Source organism: Phalangium opilio, unplaced genomic scaffold (genome assembly GCF_054372755.1).
Source record: "Phalangium opilio isolate 3A_F unplaced genomic scaffold, DU_Popi_V2 ptg000014l_1, whole genome shotgun sequence".
NCBI lineage: Eukaryota > Metazoa > Arthropoda > Arachnida > Opiliones > Phalangiidae > Phalangium > Phalangium opilio.
Window position 1 is genome coordinate 4,258,054 of NW_028324149.1, and position 22,496 is coordinate 4,280,549.

General features: G+C 39.5%; 3 protein-coding genes across 3 annotated transcripts; 2 read left to right on the forward strand and 1 right to left on the reverse strand.

The window, feature by feature from the left end:
* The first annotated feature begins 478 nt into the window (after positions 1 to 478).
* On the forward strand, positions 479 to 11,458 carry LOC149705232 (protein phosphatase 1 regulatory subunit 14B). Its single transcript, XM_089865451.1, has 4 exons — positions 479 to 763; positions 8,574 to 8,657; positions 9,052 to 9,093; positions 9,234 to 11,458. Exons 1-4 carry the CDS (start codon positions 479 to 481, stop codon positions 9,273 to 9,275), a joined length of 453 nt encoding a protein of 150 aa, XP_089721577.1. The 3' UTR covers positions 9,276 to 11,458.
* A 1,104-nt stretch (positions 11,459 to 12,562) lies between these two features.
* On the reverse strand, positions 12,563 to 13,758 carry mRpS18A (mitochondrial ribosomal protein S18A). The gene is made up of 4 exons (XM_089865450.1): positions 13,642 to 13,758; positions 13,118 to 13,260; positions 12,935 to 13,058; positions 12,563 to 12,765 (listed from the first exon to the last, which is right to left on the reverse strand). Exons 1-4 carry the CDS (start codon positions 13,748 to 13,750, stop codon positions 12,623 to 12,625), a joined length of 519 nt encoding a protein of 172 aa, XP_089721576.1. The 5' UTR covers positions 13,751 to 13,758; the 3' UTR covers positions 12,563 to 12,622.
* Positions 13,759 to 14,201: 443 nt separating this feature from the next.
* LOC149705234 (uncharacterized) lies at positions 14,202 to 21,716 on the forward strand. The gene is made up of 16 exons (XM_089865657.1): positions 14,202 to 14,354; positions 14,475 to 14,760; positions 14,816 to 15,022; positions 15,087 to 15,347; positions 15,429 to 15,582; positions 15,659 to 16,143; positions 16,223 to 16,631; positions 16,684 to 16,826; positions 16,891 to 17,862; positions 17,927 to 18,877; positions 18,938 to 19,471; positions 19,528 to 19,635; positions 19,704 to 19,867; positions 19,932 to 21,140; positions 21,205 to 21,526; positions 21,607 to 21,716. Exons 1-16 carry the CDS (start codon positions 14,283 to 14,285, stop codon positions 21,636 to 21,638), a joined length of 6,309 nt encoding a protein of 2,102 aa, XP_089721783.1. The 5' UTR covers positions 14,202 to 14,282; the 3' UTR covers positions 21,639 to 21,716.
* Positions 21,717 to 22,496: the final 780 nt, after the last annotated feature.

The window sequence follows — 22,496 nt, forward strand, 5'->3', positions numbered from 1 at the left end:
CGTTAATGAATGAGTCAGTTCGGACTTTTACTCATGCGTCGATAGAAACGATTATCCGCGCGGGCTAGATTCGTATAGCTTCACCTTATCTATTTTTAACATCGTAAACGCCGTTCGTAGGAAGCGGCCAATACGAGTAATTTCAACCTACGCCCTTTTTTTGATGCCAATTTGTTTTACCGAAATATTTATAACAAAAAGGGAAGCTCGCTCGGCCATATCCCGCAACGAAACACTAAATCCTTTTACCTTCTTCTTGGCGGTAGCCGGTTTACGCCCCAATAAATATCTACAATTATTGTCAATGATCCAAGAATGGATACGTTGGGCTCGCGAAATTAAACGGGGGTATTCCAAAGTACAGTGGTACGACTCAAAATTGATGACCCTCTGTACAATTCATTGTACATGAGGAAGGCGATTGTTTCAAAGACATTTATCTCAGGTTTACACGTTTGTCTCTGGTTTAGGTGTCGACATGGAGTGTAGTATTTCGGCGTATCCGGCAGCTTCTGCCAAGCCGATGTCTTCGGGACCATCACCGGCCACGGCGGGTCCGGGAAGGACGGGTTTACAAGGACCGGGAGGTTCCCCCAAGTCGTCCCTGCACGTCAATTTCGAAAACGATAAAGACGAATTGCAGGAGCGCAAGAAAAAGTACCTGACGGCCAAGTACGGCCAACACCAGATGAGCCTCATCAAGAAGAGACTACGAGTAGAAATGTGGATGTACGAACAACTACAGTTCCTCTATAGATGCACGGTAAGTTGGTGCTAAATCCTCCCCAAATACCTATCATTTTAAAAGTTGTACTACCAGTTTTAAGGGATACGCGATGCGTTACGTTCATATCAAGCTTATTTTCCATCAAGTAGAGCTCTAATGGGCACCGACATTTCCGCCACCTTGCCCAAAAACGGGGAAAAAGTAACGCTACTACTTCAAACCCCTTCGCCCTCCCAACCTCCCTTACATAACGCATTGTACATCTCTTTCAACTCGTGTTCTAGCTAAGGCGGTCCCACCAGGACACTTAAGTACACCCAATTTTTAAAGAAGTCGAGTATAATAGTCATAATTAGGTTGGCAGACTTTAAGTCGGCGCCCCCCCCCCTTGTCCAATTAACAAGGCCCTAGAACCTAGCCCGGTCTGAGTTCGGGGCTGTTGGTTTCGCCTACGCACTCGCGACGGTCTTTCATTTGCATTCAATGTCAGAAAACCGTAAAAGAGGAAATGAAAAGAATCCGTTTCTTTCTTTCGCTAAGCTAGCCCCGTTCGAGTTCCGTTAAAGAGGATTTTATCTTTTAAAAGTTTTAAATTAATCCTCAACACGTACTTCTTTCGCAATAAGTAATTAATAATTTTTTTAATTAATGAATTAAAATTTTATGAATAATTAAAGACCCACACACTCAAAGTCACGCAAAATTATCGTTCTCAAATCTTCTATACAGTGTATTTCTGATTTGGGCCACTTTCCAGAACTCAGTTAGAGCCAAAGACTGCGCCATTTAATTAAAACCCCCTGTACAATAAAGGGTAATTAAAAAAAGGTTGAATCCTTTTCCCTTATTCCCCGATCGAGGCGAACAAAAGTAAAGTGATATATTGGTGCGCGGAGGGTGTTTGCTTATGAAATGGGAGCTCGGATTAAAGTCGCCGCTCCCAGCACGGGGCGGGGCGTTTGTGTCGGTGTGGGCCCCGTTTAGGTATCAACCGAGTTAAGCCCCAAACCCCTTCTTTCCCCGCAAATCTTCTTTTCACAACAGCGGGGAAAAATAAACAGTATAACAATCGAAAGAACGGTCGGCTCGATACTTTTCCCTACGGAGAGAGGCAGATAGGCCGATAGGCCATTTCCCAATCCCATATCAGATTGTTATCTTTTTCGAGTTTAATCGGGGAATCGGCAGTTGCTATTGCCGTGGTAATGGGCTTAGAAAGAGGTCTCGCGAGTATTATATCGTTGGTAGATATCTATCTAGTTTATAAATATTAACTAAGATTTGAAAAATTGGACAAGCTCGACTCTGACAATGACTCGAGCTTGTCCAACCTTTAACAAGGAAAAAGTAGAGCTTGAGGTTCAATTTTCTTTCGAAACTTTGACCAATTACACGAATGGTAGAAAACGTTACGTTTGCCACCCTGTTTGAATGAACAGCGACTTTGTTGATGTTTCTCATAACAAATTGTAAATCGGTGGCAAAACATTGCGGGACTTGTGTCGTTTTAAGGGCGCGTGTAATCTAATTTTCCCGTTAGCTCTTTCAATGATTTCGTTTAAGAGTGGAAGTTCAAATCGGATGGAATATAAGGAAACTAAACTCGAATGACCTCAGAAAAACCCCCACTACCACCACCAATTCTTAAGAATTCGTTAGACGGCGAGGTAAAGCCAGCTGAGAGCCGAATTTTCGATTTCGCCGCCATAGCAATTTCCTAAACGGTGGACGCCACTGTGTAATCGGAAGGAGAACGCCTTTAAGTACCCGAGAACGTTGTTGCAGCCCCGAGACCTCGGTATCGCGTCTAGTTTTTCCTCGAAACACTCGTTTAAGTATAGGGACATCCGAGTCACCCCAAAGTCCTCGCTTCAAGCCAGATCGGTCATCAAAGGTACGAACCCAATCGAGAACAAGGTGATTAAACACCGGACTCTGTCCCCTTCTTTTGAAGAGGGTCTATAGACGTTGTTCTTAGTTACTTAAAGATGTCCTTGTTCCGAGGAAGTAAAAAAAGACAAACGGAGGCGGATGACTCGGTGGGGTTCCTCCCCCCCCCCATCCACGGTTCCATTCCGTCTTTCGACTGTTTACGAAAGACAAGGGATGTGGTCTTAAATAAAGATGACCCTCTCCTCCCTTCTTCCCACCCGCTATCGCTTTCGAGATGACTTTAGCAATACCAAGATTGATCCTTGACCTTTTACAAACGGTCCTTCCGAGGGAAAGGAGGATAAACTCGGAGATTCGGAGTGTCTATCCCCTTACGTGACTTTCAAAGGAATTTCAAACTAGCCATTGTCCCCCCTACCAACATTATCCCACACAATATTTCTTTTCTTCTACAATAACTCGTAATTATGACAAATTATTAATCGCGTACCTTACCTAATTCCGAGCTCAATTTTTATTTAATCTAATACATGGTGTTTCAGATACGTCAGTCATAAATTAAATAGTGTTTTTTGTGTGTGGAAGAGTCTCAATGAACATACGGAGTCCAAACATTGGTCCCTAACACAAAGGGAAGAGGGTGGAGTAATTAGCTTAATTAGTTTAATAGCGTACGCGCAATTCTACGTATTTAACGGTACACTTCCGCCTGACGAAGCTTCAGTAACGTTCTAAGACTGAAGACCATCAAAGGCTGATACTTCTTACTTCGTGTCCTCGTTTTTCGGGGACAATCAATGTTTGGGATCGCTAAGTGAACGTTGTAAGTGACACAACGCGACCTTTACTTAGGGCAGACGTATCGCAAACACCCTGTATATCTTCTATTCTTGAATGAAAGTAAAAAATGTAAATTACGAGCAAATGGCGGTCAATCTGGCGTCTCGAAAGCAATTTTATTTTATTACTTGTGGTGGCCCGCTAACACGAATAGTTGCGCAATAAATAATGTTAATAATAGGAGAGAATAATATTTTGGTTTTTCCAAGAGCGCCGTAGTAATCATTTCTCCGCGTATAGCGTTTTAATTTAAGATTGTTTTAATGAATTTCTCGCGGGGCCATTATTGTTTTTCATTAAAAGTAAAAATCAATTAAGCCCCGAACCACAGAAATAATAATCCATCTGAGATATTAGTTTCGAAAAGCGACCGAAATAAACATAAGTCAAAATGTTATTAAACGTGTAGGGACGGTATTTAATATTTTCTCTCCCATAACCCTATAATATTATCCCGTAAGTTTGGGAAAAAAGGATATGTCGCGCTGTTAAAACGACCACCACGACTCGTGTTGTCCCCTGTAAGAGGTTACGCCACGGTGCGTTTGAAAATGCGAGACCAAGCGAAGAAGTTCGCGGCTGTTACTATAGTTTCCTGGTTGCGGCTTTCGGAATAAATTAAAAACCTTTTTTCTATTCTTACAAGTAAAGGTTTGGTTGTCCTTTCGTTGTTCGTGCATTCACGGGGTTCGGGGTCAACCGAGGAGCGCGGGTTACACGCATGCGTGATTTTAATTGTTCGCCACTATATAAATTGCTCTCGAAATATTACCGTGGGAGGTTTTCTTCAAATTTATCAACAATGATTAACGTCGACCCTTTAATAAATTAAGTTGGACCCACGCGACGCGCCTACCCTTTGTTATCAAAATAATATAATCATATTTAATTTAAGGTTTCCAAGTGATTCGCTACTAGGCCTAGGCCTTCGTTTTATATTTTAGTAAAATAGCTTAAAAATGAATCTAATTAACCTTGAAATGACGCGTTCGCATTTGCGATTTTGACTCAGTTAATTTTTAAATCGAATTGCGAATCGAAACGAGAGATTTTAATATCAATTTTATAGAGAATAACTTGATCATGGGATTATTGTAACTCCAACACCTAAAATTGGCATTAACTTAAGTTGATAAGTCCGAGTTGGCGCATATTTAGCTTGGTATCTTTCACCCACGTATTCCTACAACATTCGCACCATTTTTGTCGTAATCCTCGTTATTCAATCTATAAATTGAGCCCTTTTAAAAGAAATTTGAGCAACCCAAAAATTAGTTACAAAATTTTAAAGAAAATCTTTTTACAATTACCAGTAACAATTCCTTGGGGCCGATGATTTAAAAGAAACATTTGCGTCTAATCGCGCTGTAATAAAAAAATTTCGATGATCTATTTACTAATTTCCCTCGTAAATAATAATTTGTCTGGGAACGAAGTCTCTTCTACCATAAAATAAAATGAAACGTACCTACATTTTTTTAGGAAGATTGGTAATTAACGACTCATAGTTATTTTCCCAGGATCTAATAATTCCCCTTGGAGCGAAGTTGGTGGCGTCTCATTTATTATCTCCTTTACATAACGAATTAGGAGGCTAATTTTAGTCGGGTCCCCCGCCGAAAAAATAAAACGAAACTAGTAATTATAAGCCTTAGACCGCGGGAGGGATCTAAATTATATATACCGTCCGTTATGTCTGCATGCCGAATTGAAAGAAAAAAAACTCGAGCTTTTTGAATAATTAAAAAACCACCTAAAACACTTTCACTTTCTCAAAACTCAATTAAAATAAAAGGATATCACCTCGGGATACGTTTAGCCTTGAAATATAATGAAACGCGAGTTCAATATTATTTGAAAGCGTCCTTTTTAAAAGACAGGTTGAAATATAGATAAGATAAACCTGCATGACGGTGTGTCCGGGTTGCTGTTCCAAGGGACTCGAAACCGGGTCCACCCTTATCAAATATCTGTGTGGTGGTTCTTCATTTATTTATTTATTTATTTTCTTACCACTTTCAATTTCAACTAAACGATGCAGTTTAATCATAAGTCTACAATATTCTAATTATTAGAATAGGAGGTTCATTAACGGGTTTAATTGATACGGGGGTTCGCCTCCCCTCCTGAGCCCCCCCCACAAGTCCCAACCTTGGGAAGAATTAACTCAACAAAATAAACCACGCTTCTAATGACCCCTAATTAATTCCTTTAGTGTTACTGTATGATCGACCATGCACGGATGTATATAGTCTGTTTGATTTAAACAAATTGAGGAAATTAACCAATTGTGACCGTGTGTATAAAGAACGAGCGAACAAACAAACAAATAACCTTCTAATATAGACGCGTATAAACAAAAGTTCATAAGATATGTTCACCATAAGTTTGTCACTGGTTACTGAGAGCTTGTCACGAAGTGTGGTAGGTCATAGATTCGAGGTAAAGCGACGCCTGGTGACTTGGGCGCTGAGTAAATAGGACTAGATGGCCTGCAAAATTAACCACCAAGTGTCTCGAACTAGCTCGAGCTGCAAATCTCTCAGTAGCATTACGAAGTATTGGTAGCGTCCAGTGGCAAAATTTTGTTATGAATTTCCTATAACAACTTTCAAATAGTTTGCCCAGATTAAGGCCCTCCCACCAAATTTCAAACCCTAGCAATGCTACTGGTAGCGTCATACTTATGGAACATATCTTATGAACGTATGGTATAAGATAAGAGTCCCTCGAAGCCGGTCTTTTCGTTAGACCCTACATTATTATATCGAAGGTAGACCTTATGTTTTTAAGAGCGTACAGCAACGAACGAGAGTATCTCTTTTCTTATAATAAAAGGGTCATTTGAAGGTCGTCAAAGCTAATTAATTCCGTTCTGTTGGACCACTTGGTCAACCAAGCGTTCAACTCGAGCGACAGAATGTCCATGACGGAAAAAGAGAAGCCCTTTCAATATTTCCTAAAGTACCTACTATACTACCACTATAGTAAGAAGATGTCGTACAATTTTTCACGACAGTATGTACCCTGGCCACCTGGCGGAGCCATTGTACTATCACCTTTCTATATAAACCATAGCGTATAAAGAAGCTAAATCGTAAATTAGTCATATTCCCACAAGGGGTGTATGATGAAGCGTCGGGTTCAGATCAGGGGGGGAGGGGGTCACCACGCGTTTCCTGGTTCTTTGGTTTCGACATAAATAGTCATTTAATGATACGTAAGTCGGTTACGGTGGTTTCTTTTGTTATAGGGTTAGCCGCGTAATCAATTGTGTTTCTTCTATTGTTTCTGTTTGAAGTTGACGAAATCAAATTTGAAATTAGGCTTAACGTTTTGGGGTTTGAATGCGCTTGGCAAATAATAAATTAATTAGATTTCCGCGTTGGCAGCCGAGGGGGGGGGGGTAAGTCCGTTTACGGCCGTTATCCGCATAGAGCTTTTCCCCACCGCTCTATAGCGTAATTAAGTAAAATAAAACCAGAGTGTAACCCTGATAAGATAAAGAAATTATAAAAGTACGACCGATAAAGGTTCCATCCATAAGTTATTTTCGTTTATTTCTATTTTAGCAACTCGATATATTTTTCGCTACATCATATTAGGCCTGGAATCCTAACAGCGTAATGAGTCTCCCATTATCAAACTTCCTCTGATCGTAAATGAACTTTAAACTTTATCTATTGTTTAAGGAGGTACTTGACCCGTGGTGTTCATCGGAGGCAGTTATAAGTTACGGTTAAAAGAGGACACATCGTGTCGAGAAAGAATAAAGGGGGGTTTTCCCCGCCGCGTATCGGAGACATTAAGGGTTGACGCGGTGCGTGCTGGTGGATGGATGACTATTCTTCGGAACCTCCGACGCAATATGATGATTCTCGGGTCACTTGGCTGCTGCTAACGGTTGCTACATTGATTTTTTACCAAGACGGCGTGTCTGCCTTCTACCCTGCGCGGGCCCAGTCAGTGACCGTGTCCAGTTTACGAGAAGGAGCTCGTGTTCTAAAGATTGAAGATTGACGGTCTTAGCGTACTTTAGGTTTTTATCGTTAATGGAGGGGGGGGGGAGAAATCACGTGACGTGACGTCAATATTGGGGGAGATAAACCACGTGAAGTGACGTCAATATTGGGGGAGATAAACCACGTGAAGTGACGTCAATATTGGGGGAGATAAACCACGTGACGTGACGTCAATATTGGGGGTCTTTATTCTATATTGCGGTTGCCAAAGTCGCGGAATAAGTACTTCCAATATGGTGGCCAGAACCGAAGTAAGAGGGTGTGACGTCAGTAGTTCTCTTTCTCTCTCTATGGGTTTGCGCGGGTTTATATAAGGTCAGCAACGAGGGTCAGCTCGCTATCTCGTAGCCCTCTTAAAACATTTTGTATTTATTTCATATTTTCAAAAGTCAACTTTGAACTATTCCGCGATAAAGCAAAAGCTCTTGTAAAACAAAGGGACACTTTTAGCAGCGACGTTATTATTAAAAACTTTCCACTCGAAAGCTCTTGAACTTTTGATATTTTTGGGAGATTAGTGTCAACAATGATCAGCGTTAACGATTATTATATCTCCGTTATTATTAAAAATATAACACCCTTATCGATTTTTTGTCGTCCAAAAATAGCCCCTGGCCAGCAGCCTCGAGAGTACTTTTAAAAGTATACCAAAATAAGCGTCGAAAATATTCCTAATAATACATCGTAATAAACGCTTTGTAGTTTGAATTAAATTTTAATCGAGCACGTACAATATTTGTATACTACCAGGGATAGATGTAATTTTAGAAGCGGGAATGGAGAACGGAGTAATCTGGGCGCGCCGGGGGGGGGTATGAAAGAAGAGGCGGGTCGTAGCGACAGACGGAGGTAAAAAGAAATTACGTATTTTTCCCCACCGTCTCCGTCAACAACGTCATCCAAACGTAGTGTTTAAGATAATTTAAACTTTTCGTAACGTGTTGGAGGGAGGGGCTCTACACTGGGGGGGGGCTGCGAGTCGGAATAGCTGAAGTAAAATACTAACCGTTAGACTCCATTCCTACTTGTAAAATGAAATCCATCCCTGATATTACTTATTCAGTATATATTTTTGTTTTTAACTCTTTCAGGACGATTCCGCTTACGAAGTCGAAATAGACTTGGACGAATTACTCGATATGGAAGCCGACACCGTCAAAAAGGATTGGCTAAGAGTAAACTCGCTTACTTAAAACTAAAACCAAAGGAAATAATTGACCCTACTTATTTCCTTAATTTATTAAGGGAGGGTGAAGTGGAAAATAGAATGATTTTTTATTGATTCTTCTACACATTATTAAACCAGTCTGCCTAGTGAAACATCCAGGAATTTTGTGAACAGGAAGGCAGGGCTTTACGCGATTGGTCAGAGGTTCTTAAAATCTGAACCTAATTTGAATTTTTAAATCATTTGGAGATACTTCTTGAATGTTTCGCTACGCAGACTGCTCTTATAATGTGTAGAAGAACCGATAAAAGAAAAACACGTTTTTCCACTTCACCCTCCCTTGAAGTTTTATTTTAAATTGAAGATTAATAGAGTTTAATTTCATTTTCAACTTTTGACAGAAAAAACTAACAGACGCCAAACAATCTAGAGATGCCATTGAAGTGAGTATTAGTCGAAATTAATTAGCTATATTCACAAATTACGTAATTTGGAGTGGCGGAGTTATAATAATTAAATGACTAATTGTTATTTTGAAGAGATGTCTAATTAGGATTGCTTAATTTCTATTTTGTTAATTCAGAGCTTCATAGACGAATTGCTTCAACGAGCCAAGACTTTGTGAATCATACCGAGACTTAAAAAGAATTAAATTTAAATTCCGAGACATCAGAAAAAAAATTAAGAAAAGACAGATTCATTTTCCCAAACAACAAATCTTTTTTAAACAAATCGGGGGCGAAAACACACAAATTAAACCTAAAACTAAAACTAATAACACTAACAAATTTAAACAATATTCGGATTTTGTCTGCGTGACTGGAGCGAGCTAATGATCGGCCGGTGACCCCCTGATCATTCAATTTTAGATCAGTATTGATTGACCTTTGCCATCAAGATGTCGTCGCCTCTTCAAAAAATTCCCGCGCGTTATAATAAGATAAACTTTATATATAAATAAAAATAAAAATAGGACTTCTAAATACAAAAAAATGGTAATTCATTAGTTAGTACTAACTAATGTTTTTAAGTTGTTAACGCTTAGATACGTGAAAAAAGTTTTGGGTATAACAGAAAAATAGTTAACGATTATTAATCCGAGTGTAAAAGTGATTAACTATAACTGCGCGCGCATCCTTCCATTTTTCAAAATTATCCGCCGCCACATTTTTTGATACCTCTCTTTTACTAAAACCAAAAGAAATAAATAAACGAATATTCGCGTTCAATTTTGTTGGGTTTTAACCATTTTTTTTTCAAAAATTCATTATCGTAACTTCAAGTTTGTTTTGTACGAAAATGTACCTATTTCTAAAATTTGAAATAATCGGGTTATAAAAGCTCTGCCAATTTTGGTGGTACTTATCTTGGCGTGTTATCCGCTGGTTTCGAACTAAATTTCGTTAGAATTAACTTCATAATTCTTTTAATAAGTTTTTAATCTGAAAAATGGGCCTTAACCTAGAAAATGATATCCCTTATTGTACAGGGTGTTTCAAAAAGGTAGAACCAATTAAAGTACCCTTTTTTTGAGGCACTCGGCGTCTATACATCAAATTCCATTTAGGGTTGTTTTTTTCAACTCCTAGTCAAATTTTGCGTTCAAATCACGTTTACTTTAAAAAAAAAAAAATTCGCCATCTTTCTTTAAATTCGTTTTTGAATGCCGTTTTCAGTTTCTAAATTTCTCTAATTATTTTAAGGCCCGTATAGTTTTTAAGTTGGTAATTAACGTTATTACGAGGGGCTGGTACCTGATTTGGTTATATAATTAATTATTTTGGCTACTTAAATTTGTTTATAATTTAATTTCCGTTGGGTTTAAAAGTTTTTAATCAGATTATTCCACGCTCGAAATTTGTGGTTCCTTTTTCCCAAATAAATAGACCTGCATTTCAATTATATTATATTCGAAGACAGTTTTAAGTAATAGCTACGTGACGTCATCATTTAAAGTTAATTATTTTAATTGTCATTATCATTTTTATTTCGTATTAAATGAATAATTTTTTTAAAAAACCGTAATTTCAAAAAAAATAATAAATAGTGAAAACTTAATTTTAATTCGGGAATGGTAACTACGCCTGACAAATTTTTTGGTGATATTTTTAAACTATTAATTTCTAAACTACGTAATGCGCGTTATTTGCACCAGAACAACTGTTAATTAGATGACGGTGCTGTTTAATTAAAGGGTAATTAGTTTAATTTAAGACGTGACTTAAAAATTAAAGAAACCGTAAGATAAAAAATAAATAATAAATAATAAAGTAGGAATTTAAAGCTCAAATTTCATTTTAACCTAATCTTAATTATTTTGTTAAAATAATTGGTTATTGGGCTATGATTCATTTCAGTTCAGTTTAAGCAAACAGTGACCAATAGGAATTAAGGAGGCGTCTCGATACGTGTTTGCTGTAGAGACCTTAATTAATTGGCGCCTTCCAAGCCGACGTTGTTAATTAATGTACAAGATCATTATTGTAATAACTAGTTTAAAGAAATATATATAATAATAATAATGTTATATATAAGACGTACTCTATAATGGTCAAAATACGCCGCTAGCCAACCCCCCCCCCCCTCCACTCCCTCCCTCACCCTCGAGTTCATCGGCATTGTTGTATAAATTAAATAAATAAACAAACCCCCCAAGCACTTAACACGTCACAACAAACAAACAAACCCAAATAAATAAATAAATTGTTTAATACGCATTAAATTTTTGGTTTATTTAAGCAAAAATGCTTTTAAACGGTGCTTTTGCGAAGACAAGTGTACAATAAAGTTTCAATTGTTTTTCTCAAACTTGTACTTTTACCCTTTTTTGAAAAATAATAGGGTCAAAGTTCGGACGAAATTTTTATATTGAATATACCTGACTTTTCCAGTTTATCCCTGATGACCATTTTAATTACTGTTTACCAGAGCTCACTTCATCTTGTTTTTTTAGTGTAAAACACTAAACCTCCTATGGAGGGGGTTGTTTGTTTACGTTTTGCTTAATTACTCGGCCCCTGTTTGTCGTAGCCCTAAGTTTTTAGTATGGTTGGATGGGGGGCAAATTGGACCATATCATACTCAAAGGACATCCCCGTATCTCTTGTAGAACCAGAGTTACGAGCCTCCGAAGTATAGTGTAATGCTATTCCAATGGACGGGGTTGTTTGTTTACGTTTCGCTTAATTACTCGGCCCCTGTTCGTCGTAGCCTTAAGTTTTTAGTATGGTTGGATGGGGGACACATTGGACTATTACATACTCAAAGGACATCCCCGTATCTCTAGTTGAACCAGAGTTACGAGCCTCGAAAATTGGGTGTTAAAAATCATAAGTAACATAATAACAGTAAGTGAGACGATACCATAAGTTGACGAACATTTTCCTTAATATCTCAAAGCCTGTTTGTGGTAGCCCTAAGTTTTTAGTATGGTTGGATGGGGGACAAATTGGACTATAACATACTCAAAGGACATCCCTGTATCTCTAGTAGAACCCTAGTTACGAGCCTCCAAAGTTTAGTGTAATGCTATTCCTATGAAGGGGGTTGTTTTTTTATGTTTTGCTTAATAACTCGGCCCCTGTTTTTGTCGTAGCCCTAAGTTTTCTTTACACCTGGGCCCATATTTAGCATTTCTCGAAGCAATCATGGTTTGATATACCAAAGAAAATCCCTGACTTTTTAAGGAAAAACTTAAATCCCTGACAAGTTTCTAGGAAAAAAATTAAGACACATTTTTTGGTAAAATTTATATTTTGATTTTGATTTTTCAGTGTCGTAGGAATAAATTATTTACAGCTTTCAAATAAATAAAAGAAGTCATAAAAAATCTTTTTGGCAAACATTTCACTTTATTTTTAAGAATATGTTGTTTACAATTTTTGAACTAAGAAAATAATAAGCCAAGAAACGTTAGTGTAAAAATTATTTTATTTTTAAGTGAGCTAGGAATAAATTATTTACAATTGGTTCCTAATAAGGTTTCTTGAAAGTTTTATCATTTCTACGATTATCCATATGTTTTATGGTGCTATAACTTTTGAAATAGGTATTGGGCTTTCTCCAGCCTTCATTGGCTGTTGGATCATCACTTTGGTTTTTCTTTGGTAGTAAACCTACGCGATTGAACACCTCGTACAATAGTTTCAACAGAATTTAACTAAATAGAACTAGAAGGCTGTAATTTCCATTATAAAATGAAATTTCCCCAGTTGGTTTAAAATTTCTCTGAGTTGGTTAAAATCGTCCGCCTTCTAGCTCTATATCGATGCTATTAGATTTTACCAGCTTTTTGGGCTTTAGTTATTAAACCCTGACACATGATGTGTTGCTTATTGCATAAGCCAGTTACACTTTGAGGGATAACACCCCCTTCCGTGTCCATGAATTGTGAAAGGATAAGAACATCCTTAAACAAGGGAAAATGGTTACTATACGATAGTAAAGTAACAAGATTCGTGTTATTACAGTGTGTGCCAAGTTTTCAATTCCAAGGCGACATAATGGACAAGCCATTGACCTATCTTTGGCTTCAATAACATTCCCTTCCCTGGGAGATTTAACAAATACTCCTTTTATTTCAGTTACTCCACCTTTATCTTCGTGTTGAACTGAAATTCAATACATATATAACCGCGAGTAATTAAGCCTAATCGCGTTAATTAAGTAGGTAGATCAAAAACTGAAAAACACCACCGCCATGCATAAGCCAAGGCTTAACAAAATAAGAACAATTCATAGGCCTTTCTTAATTAATTTAACAAAATGTTATTAATTATTGAAATATTACAAGCATTATTTCATTAAGCAAACGTTTCCCGTTCGTAATTGCGTTAATTAAGTTAATCAGTGTGTGTAACAGAGTAAGTAAATCAAAAACACCGCCATCCATACATTGCACTTTGTGCCAAGGCTTAACAAAACAAGAACAATTCACACCCTTTTCTAAATAAATTTAATAAAATGTTATTCAATATTAAAATATTACTTACTTTCTTTCACTAAGCAAACGTTTCCCGTTCGAATTCCTCTAAATTTACTGATATTAATTAGTTTTTTGACGGAGGGCAAAAAGCCTTTCCTTCTGACGAGCGCAGCCATTTTCACTTTGACACTCTAGTAATGTTCAGTTCAGTTCAGGCCCAACAGATGTAACTTTGTTTTGGCGGGAAAACGCGCGCAATTCGAAAGAGGGAAAAACACGTGTTAAAGGAATACCAAAAAGATAAACTTGATCCTAAAGTTTTTTTCATATCATTTCACTGGTTTTAATAATGAAAAAACCAAGTTCTTCGTGTTTATTCTCTTTATCTTTATTTACTTGTCTTTTTTTTCAAATTTCAGTTCACGAAATTTGTCTACAAACCTCGATACGGTTACGCCAGTGAAAAAAAAGTAAACTTTACTTGAATTTTAAAAATTTCTGTTTACTTAACCAACCATTCCACGATTATTTTAAAAGCTGCAATGTCGAAATTAGACCAAAAAAATTGCTCAACAGATTAGAAATGAAGACGTAAAGTTACGTTACAGATTGCAGTTCACGAAAGTAACTTGTTAGAGACGGTTACATTTAAGCGATCTTTCAACATCAGTCGGTTTTGTCGTAACGCAACAACGGTGGTATTTTCCAATGTTGGATATGCCATTTATCGCGCTATGTCTGGGTTTATTTTCTTGTTCAGTCGTTCTATGTCAAGAAACCGTAAGTTCAAATTTAATTATATTAATTAATTCTAATTCCTCGAAGTTAAATATTTTCGCGGTGCAAAAATACCATAAGTTGATAATAAAAATAAGTCCCTAATTTGCCGCGTATTATCAGTCCGAACTACCAGCAACAACTTCGTCCGTCAACCCCAACTGGCCCAATACCCTAGATGTCCAACTGAAAACGTTTCTGGAGGAACATAACTTAAGTAACGGCTCCGATATCGATCAAGAGTTCAAAGATCGCCTGTATCAAGCCGCCTTAGACGTGGCTACGCTACACAGGAAAAGCAGATCCCCTTATCTAGACGAATATTCGAGTCAAGTTCCGAGGCTACCAGTATGGAACACCAAACTTAGACACGCCTATACATTCGGTTCTGGAACAGCTAATAGACAAGGTTCAACGCTATTATCGCTATCTCCTACGTCAACTAATTATAATTAACGTTTCAGATTCGTATATCGCGACCATTCGAGAAGTACCTTTGTTCGAAGACCTACTCGGGGTTGGAGGTTGGCGCTATATCCGCTATAACCATAGCGATTTTCTTTTGGCAATTATGAACAAACATTTGGTTATCTGGAGACGCGAACTAAATGAATATCAGCCGTTCGACTTGAGGGTTCAAAGCGCCTTCGCTATTCTTAATCACGAATCAGGTACCTGAAATACTGACCCAAGAAGTTTAAAAGAAATCTAATTACCAATTCGCAACTATTTTAGGGAAACTAATTGACTGCGCGTTCTTCGTCAAAAGCCAAATGACATCCGAAAAACTGTTCCTGGCTGTAGCCACGTACCGCGAGGCCTTTTCCGTCGTTCATATCTATAGCGTTCACCACGATAGAATTACGCCCCTATCTTACATCAACTCCGAAGAACCCATTGTCAGACTGGCTTATCTAGAACGACAAGGTACCTTGCTGACCCTCATATCAACGGCTGTTAGCCAGGACGCGCTCATTACCTTCCAAGATGACATTGGTAAATAGAAATATTTAATTTGTAGAGGAAACTTCGTTCAAATCGCAATTGATTGTGTCTTTTTTCCCACTCCGGAAATAGTAAGGGATTTTAAAGTCGCCAAAGTCACTTTGAACTACCCCGTTGATGTTGTTACCTTCGTCGCCAACGGTCGTAGTTTTGTGGCAGCTACGAATGACAGCGTATGCGACGTTTTTGCGGTCGAAGATGGCTCCCAATTTTACACCTTCGACAGGTGAGCTCCGTTTCAATTGGCTGATTAGCCTAATAATTTGTAATTGTAAACGCGTATTTGTTCTTTTGGTTTTCAGAGTCGCTGTCAGGGACATAGTTGATTTGGAGAGTTTTAGAGTGGGCGCCGACGTCTACTTGTTAATAGTGGGCAGCTACGAACAACTCCTTTTTTACGTCGACGAAAACGAGCTAACTCTGAAACAACGGTTCTCGATTGCCGGCGTCTCTCAAATGTCAGTCTTCTACGCCTCATTTTGCCGAGATGACGTTGCTTTATTAGCCATAAAAGATACCAGGCAACAATCCTTCGTTTTGTTCAATTGGTTCAACCGCTTGAAAAACTTTGAACCAGTCCCTAGTGAAATCATACCGGAATCCTTCCGTCCCGCTCCAAAATCTCTCGTATCATTTTGGAAGAATCAAACCGCGTACCTCGTCACCGTTGATAGAGAGACCAGAAAATCGCGAGTGTTTTCGGTTAACTCGGTAACTAAACCCTTACCGAATCCAACTTTAGTCAAAGGAAATATCATGTCAGATATCATGGAGGACATCGAGGTAAGTTAACAAACCCCCATGGTGAACTGCTATTTGACTGACTTATATACAATTATAGTCCCGTCTAAAACAATACGAGAAAGACGCTCAATACTTGCGTCACGTTTTGAGCCAAGCCGTTAAGGCGTATCAACGTATCTCGTTCAATCACGTTTTGACCAGTTTGGTAGTTGAACATCCTAATTCCAACATCGAAGCTAACCACTTGTCGGACAACAGCGGGCCAGTAATTTGGCAAGGGTCATCATTAACGAAGGCCGATTTGGCCGTAGGTCTTTACGAGCTGCGAAAGTACCTTAAAGACTTGGAAAACGAACTCGGCCATTTGGAACGCGAAACTAAGGATCTGGTGTTGAGGGACGCCTCGTCCGTTGTTACTGGACATAAGACAATCCACGGAGCCGTCTCTGCACCGTTGATCAAATTCACCATGTTGGACCTACCTGTCGTTGGGTCCTTCGATGTCAAAAGAGTAATGGCTGACATATTCAGGTAAGATTTATTTCTTCGGTACTTGGAATAGTTTATTTATTTTGTTCTGCAGATTAAATAGACCACAACCCCAGTTGGGAAATATCGTGGTGAAAGGAAACTTACGAGTTAATGGAAATTTAGACACGGTCAACTTCAACGGACTCGATCTTCTGCATGACGTATTGTTAACGTCGATTCCTCAAATTTATCCTGGTTAGGAAAAAAATTTAAATAAAATAACCCGCATTTATAGAATTAATCTTAATCGTCTTTATAGGTAATTTACACTGTGTATCACCATTTCACGTCAGAGGAAATATGGAAATTAAGAACGGTGAACTTGGAGGAGTTCATTTACCTTCCGTCGTAACTTTATCAGATCCCCACCATATTCCAAATAGAGTTCGTTTCACTAGTTCTCTTCGAGTGACTCTTGACCTTTCTTCAACCCTGATTGACGGAGTGGACGTGACCAAATTAGCGCGTGACGCATTCAGGATCAAGCACGAACAGTACTTAGAAGTCTACCCCGAATCTCATTTTCCTTCTCGGTTCTCCAGCGTATTTGTTAATGGTCTTATCAATGGAATTGATCTGAAGTACTTGAAGAACAACTTAATTCGAACCAATCGCCCTGCTTATCTGAAACATCTCACTTTCCACGACGCCGTCTTTGACGGAGGTCTTTTTGTCCACGGATTATACGATGGCCTACGTTTCCCCGATTCCTTATTGACGCCTAAGCGAGCGTCCATAACAGCGCCTAAACGGTTTACCAAAGCCACGTTCTTGGACTTGGTTTACGTCGATGGACTCGTGGACGGTTTGAAACTCCCCGACGACGTTGTTGGCTTGACCAAAGACGAAATCCTACCACATCCGTTATTATTCTCGAATGGACTCGATATCGAAAACGACCTGAGTGTAGCCAGACTTGTCGACGGGGTTAATATGGCGGAATTACTCGAAAGAGCTACGTCAGTTACCGTGGACAACTCGGGCGCTGTCAACGCGGTTTTCTACGGACCTGTCGTCGTCGAAAGACATTTTGCCGTGACTCGACCCGAGGATGTCGATGTGGAATCGATAAAGCGCGATTTGATATTTCCCGAGGAACTCTTCATCGAAATAACTGGAAGAAAACAATTAACATCCTTATCAGCACCCGCCGTTGATTTGCGAGGAACTGTTAATGGTTACGACATAAATCGGGATTTCGTTCACGTTAAGCGAGATCAAATTATTAAAGGTAAATAAACTCCCGATAACCCAAAGGTCAACTTAAATTAAATTTTCTTTTAAAATTTTCGTAGGTAGAAAAGTTTTCAAAGTTCCCGTCAAGTTCGCTCGTAATATGACAACTGGTAAAAATATTGTCGATGGAGTTAACATCGTCGAGTTGTACCATAATCGTGTTTCCTTGGGAAAGAAGTCAACCATCCCCGGTTCCCTAAAATGTTTCGATACGGTTTACGTCGACAATGCCTTAACAGTTTCTGGAACCTTGGACGGATTCTCGTTTCCCGATCATTTCATCTTCAGGGACATTCCCGAAGAACAGTCCTTCGTTGGGAAACGGTTCTTGAAAGGAGTTAAAGCCAACAAGGTGGAACTTAACGGCGACTTGATAGTTTCCAATCTACTGGACGGCATCCCCATCAACGACTTCTTACACAGAAGGGTAACGTTGTCTACCAACCAAGCATTGTCCGGGTATTTCTTCTTGGGAATCGGGAACCGTGTCGATAATATCGAAACTGTTCATATTAACGGGAAAGATTGTTCCGATTTGACCAATGACTACGTGACTTTGAGTACACCGCAAACTATCTTCGGAGATATTTTCGCCTGGTCCGGTAAGTATTTGACACCGAACTGTCTAGGAACGATCCTAAAACTTAATTTTACAGGCGATACAAACGTATTTGGTGACATTACAACTAGCAACGGCATCAACGGATATAAATTCAACGAACTCAAAGATCGCGTTATGAAATTAAACAATTTCGCTCCGTATCCTTACGCTTTAACCTTCCCGGATGGTTTAGTCGTGAAAGGCAATTTAGAAGCGCGTAGCTTGAACGGGATCGACTTTGATAAGTTTAGCCGAAGCGTCTTCAAGAAATCCACGGGTGCGCTTTTGACTGGCGTCAATAGATTCCTGTCCCACGTAGCTGTTAACGGGGACATTGAAGCTGGGCTCGTCAACAGACTGGTGTTAGGCGACGCGCTCTTCTTGAAGACTAGAGACCAAGCTGTAACTGGTAAGTTGACAAATTGATGAGGATTTTTGTCGGAACCCCTAACATCAAGCATTTGTCTAGGGATGTATATCTTCGACCGAGTTGATGCTTCCTCCAACTTTGATGTCTTGCAACTGGTCAACGGTCTCGACATCTCGCTACTTGACCGATCTATATTGAGAAGGGACAGGAACAACGTTGTCGACGGCAACTTGCACTTCACTCGCCCCTTGACTATCTCCGGTGATTTAGACGTATCTGGATTCATCAATAAAGTAGACTTGAATGCCTTAAAAGACCGAGCTATCCGACACCATCCTGGACAGGAAATACTAATTGGCGGCAGTAAGATCCTAACGGGACCAGTCACGATTGACGGCGATTTATTGGTCGGATATCTGAATGGCATGAACATTTCGGTTGTCTTCCACGATATGGTCATGATCAATCGTGACGGTGATATTTACGGAGCCAAGACCTTCCTTAAACCCGTCGCTGTTCCCGCCAATGTCATGGTAGCCGGTGATTTTGTCGTCAAAGGACTAGTGGCTGGGGTAAATTTGCCTGAATGGTCGGATCACGTCGCCTTTATAGATAAACCAAATCGGATACGTGGTAAGTTTTTCGTACGTCTTTGACTACCTCGTTAGTTAATTACCGATACTCGTTAGGTATCACTGTTCTCGAGGAAAATACCATCTTCCAAGGGACTACAATCATAGTGGGGAAAATCAACAACGTCAATTGGCCCGAGGATCTCATATTCTTAAATACGGATCGTACGTGGCTTAAACGCGATTAAATATAGATAATTTTATTTATAAAATGAGCTCCTGTCTATTTGCAGAAGCCCAATCGGTGTACGGTATCAAATCATTCGAACACCTGACAGTCGCGACTAACATCGACGTAGAAGGACTCGTCAATCATCAGTATCACTTACCATCTTTAGTCTTGGATACTTTCACGGTTGACGGCGATCAAACTATTAACGGTCATAAGAGCATCGAAGTAAATAGTTTACAAACTATTTATTTAACCAGTTTCAAAGATAAATTAATTAATATAACTTCAGGGTTTCGTTATATTTGACGATGACGTTTACGGACGTGTCAACAACGTTAACCTATTGGAGGAAACCGTATTTTTGGATGGTCCGCGAGACGTAATTATGGATGGGCGAGTTTTCTTTGACGGCTCGTTGTTAGTCGAAGGAAATTTGAGAGCGGGTCGAGTTTGCGAAGTCGATTTGAAGGATCTCGAAGCCACCGCGGTTTACACGGACCACGAGCAAGTCATCAACGGGGAATTACACTTTCAAAACGTGACGGTACACGATGTCGTCGTGGAGGGACGCGTCTCCGGATTGGACATTGACCTTTTCCAAGGCGACGTTTTGAGTCTGAAATTAGAAGCCGAAGAATCGAGTGACCAGTTAATAAGACATAACAAAGACATCAACAACGCCGTCTCTTATTTAGAAAACGTGGCTAGACGTTCGGCCAGATATTTGGACCACGTTCATTTGCATCAGGGCTTAAACTTCAGCGGATACCCTGTCGAATCGGAGAGTAACAGAGTGCGATTGGTTAGCCGCGAGAAGGAAAGCGTCACCGTGGCCACTTACGTCTTGGACGCGGATGGCGGCCATTTTGTCCTCGAATCTGTTGAGAAGAAGTTAATGCTGCTTGTAAAAACGGCCCAAGTTGGAGGAGCGGTATTTTCGCTATGGTCAGATCTTCGCGGGAACGGCGTTATCGGAGATGGACATTATTATTTGGTCAACTTCACGGGATTCGTCCACGGTGATCTTCGACGGTTAAATGATAATATCCTATTGGTCGCTATTTTGAGGAAGGACTCTTGTCAGCTTTTGGAAATGTTGGTCAACCATGAAACTGGCGGATTGGTTGAAGTTTCGTCCGTTATCATTGATAGTCTTATTGGCAAGTATCGTTTTACCATTGATGGTAGTTTTAATTGTATTGTCAAATTTATTTCGTTCAATATAGATCCCGTATCAGTGCACGTCTTGAAAACCTCTACGCAAATCTACGTGGCCATTGATATCTCCCCGGGGTCAATTACCAAGGACGTTTGTTACAAGGACCGAGATTCGGCGCTACTAATTCATACCTGGGATCTGGCGCGGAAAACAGTGGCGTTATTTCAAATTATGGATGGTGCCAGCAAACATTTGGCCGCTTTTGAGAAAAACGGTATTCATTATTTGGCCAAATCGGATGCCAATTCCGGAAATCGAAATCCTAAAACAGAAATTAAGGTGATTATTCAATTCCTGAAAGTCGCGACTTAACCATTTCATATTTTATTTCTTTGGGTTTCAGTTTTACCGACGAGACGATCGTTTCGAGCAAAAATTCGAGTACTCTTATTCGGTTTCCATTCCCAACGTGGCCGCTTTCGAATACTTTGAAATGGAGGACGGTTACCAGTATCTCGGCATTGTGAACGGCACGCATTTGACCTTGGGTCACTTAGCCGAGAGTCACGGAGGATTTAACGGCCATAGCGTCATTCCTTGTCGCCAAGCTTATAGCGTCCGTAGGGTTTTGGCTAACGACGGACACGCCTATCTCGTTGTCGGTCAAGGACACACCTTGGCCAAAAACAGGGGACTAGTAAATTTGTACAGATTATCGTGGACGGGTAAGTAGGCCTTCGTGAAATTGGTGCTGGTAAAATTAATGTCGCTACTCAACAAGTCTTTCTGTCCCGTTTTTTTATAGGTTCTAGATTAGAGACTTTGACAAATCTTTGAAGGTCACGACTTTCTGGGACTGGGGAAGAATGAATTTTATTTTAAAACGATGCTTTAGTGAACTGCCACACGCCAAAGAAATCACTAATTTAATATATTTAATATCTACCTTTTAACGGCTATAATAGCATTGTGTTTTTACTAACTTAGTTATAAAGATTAACTTAACAGAATAATAAAAATGCTAATTCGATTCAATTTGAATGCTTTGAATTCTTAAATGAAAACTGGGTATTGGAGAATTTCTAACACCTTAACTGAAGGTCAAGACACGGGTGCAAATTGACCTCAACAAAGGGAGAATTTAATATTATTATAATATTAAAACACAGCTCTGATTGGTCGACAAAGAACCTAGAACAGGATCGAAACTTTTAAGGGTGTAAGTTCGTAAGGCAGACTACTTAACCTCGCGCTAGTACCTCGCTTACTTTCCCTTATTTCTATACGCTTTTGATATCGCGTTCCATCCAAGCTCGGGGGGTTTAAAGTGCTCGTTGCCCGGCGAGTGGCGAGTGAGGCGGCCGAGGCGAGAGGTAGACTTACTCCCAATCGATGGAGAGGCGATCCGGAACGCGACTAAAAACATTCTAGATCTATTTTCTCGCCGTCTCCATGGTAACCGTCTACATAGCGAGTTAGGGGCGCGAGTATAGTAAACCAAAAGACCACCGTCTTCATTCAATTCCAACATTAAAGCCACCAATGTTGCCGTTCTCTGAAGAGAGAGAAGGCTGGAGGCAATTCCAGACTAGGTCGGAAATTATCTTAGATAAGTAGTCATACTTTGCGCCATTCTTTTAGTACACAAAGATATTCCGCAAAAGGGTGGTAATTGTAGGACCACCAAAATATCGT

Bases quoted from the DNA above. Each gene is read 5' to 3' on its own strand.
- LOC149705232 (XM_089865451.1), top strand. From the start codon at position 479: ATGGAGTGTAGTATTTCGGCGTATCCGGCAGCTTCTGCCAAGCCGATG. The intron at 8,658-9,051 runs GTAAACTCGCTT...AACTTTTGACAG, and splicing joins TCAAAAAGGATTGGCTAAGA to AAAAAACTAACAGACGCCAA. The intron at 9,094-9,233 runs GTGAGTATTAGT...TTGTTAATTCAG, and splicing joins AATCTAGAGATGCCATTGAA to AGCTTCATAGACGAATTGCT.
- mRpS18A (XM_089865450.1), bottom strand. From the start codon at position 13,750: ATGGCTGCGCTCGTCAGAAGGAAAGGCTTTTTGCCCTCCGTCAAAAAA. The intron at 13,059-13,117 runs GTAATAACACGA...CCCTTGTTTAAG, and splicing joins TTGAAAACTTGGCACACACT to GATGTTCTTATCCTTTCACA. The intron at 12,766-12,934 runs GTAAAATCTAAT...TCAATCGCGTAG, and splicing joins AACTAAAGCCCAAAAAGCTG to GTTTACTACCAAAGAAAAAC.
- LOC149705234 (XM_089865657.1), top strand. From the start codon at position 14,283: ATGTTGGATATGCCATTTATCGCGCTATGTCTGGGTTTATTTTCTTGT. The intron at 14,355-14,474 runs GTAAGTTCAAAT...GCGTATTATCAG, and splicing joins TCGTTCTATGTCAAGAAACC to TCCGAACTACCAGCAACAAC. The intron at 16,827-16,890 runs GTTAGGAAAAAA...TCGTCTTTATAG, and splicing joins GATTCCTCAAATTTATCCTG to GTAATTTACACTGTGTATCA.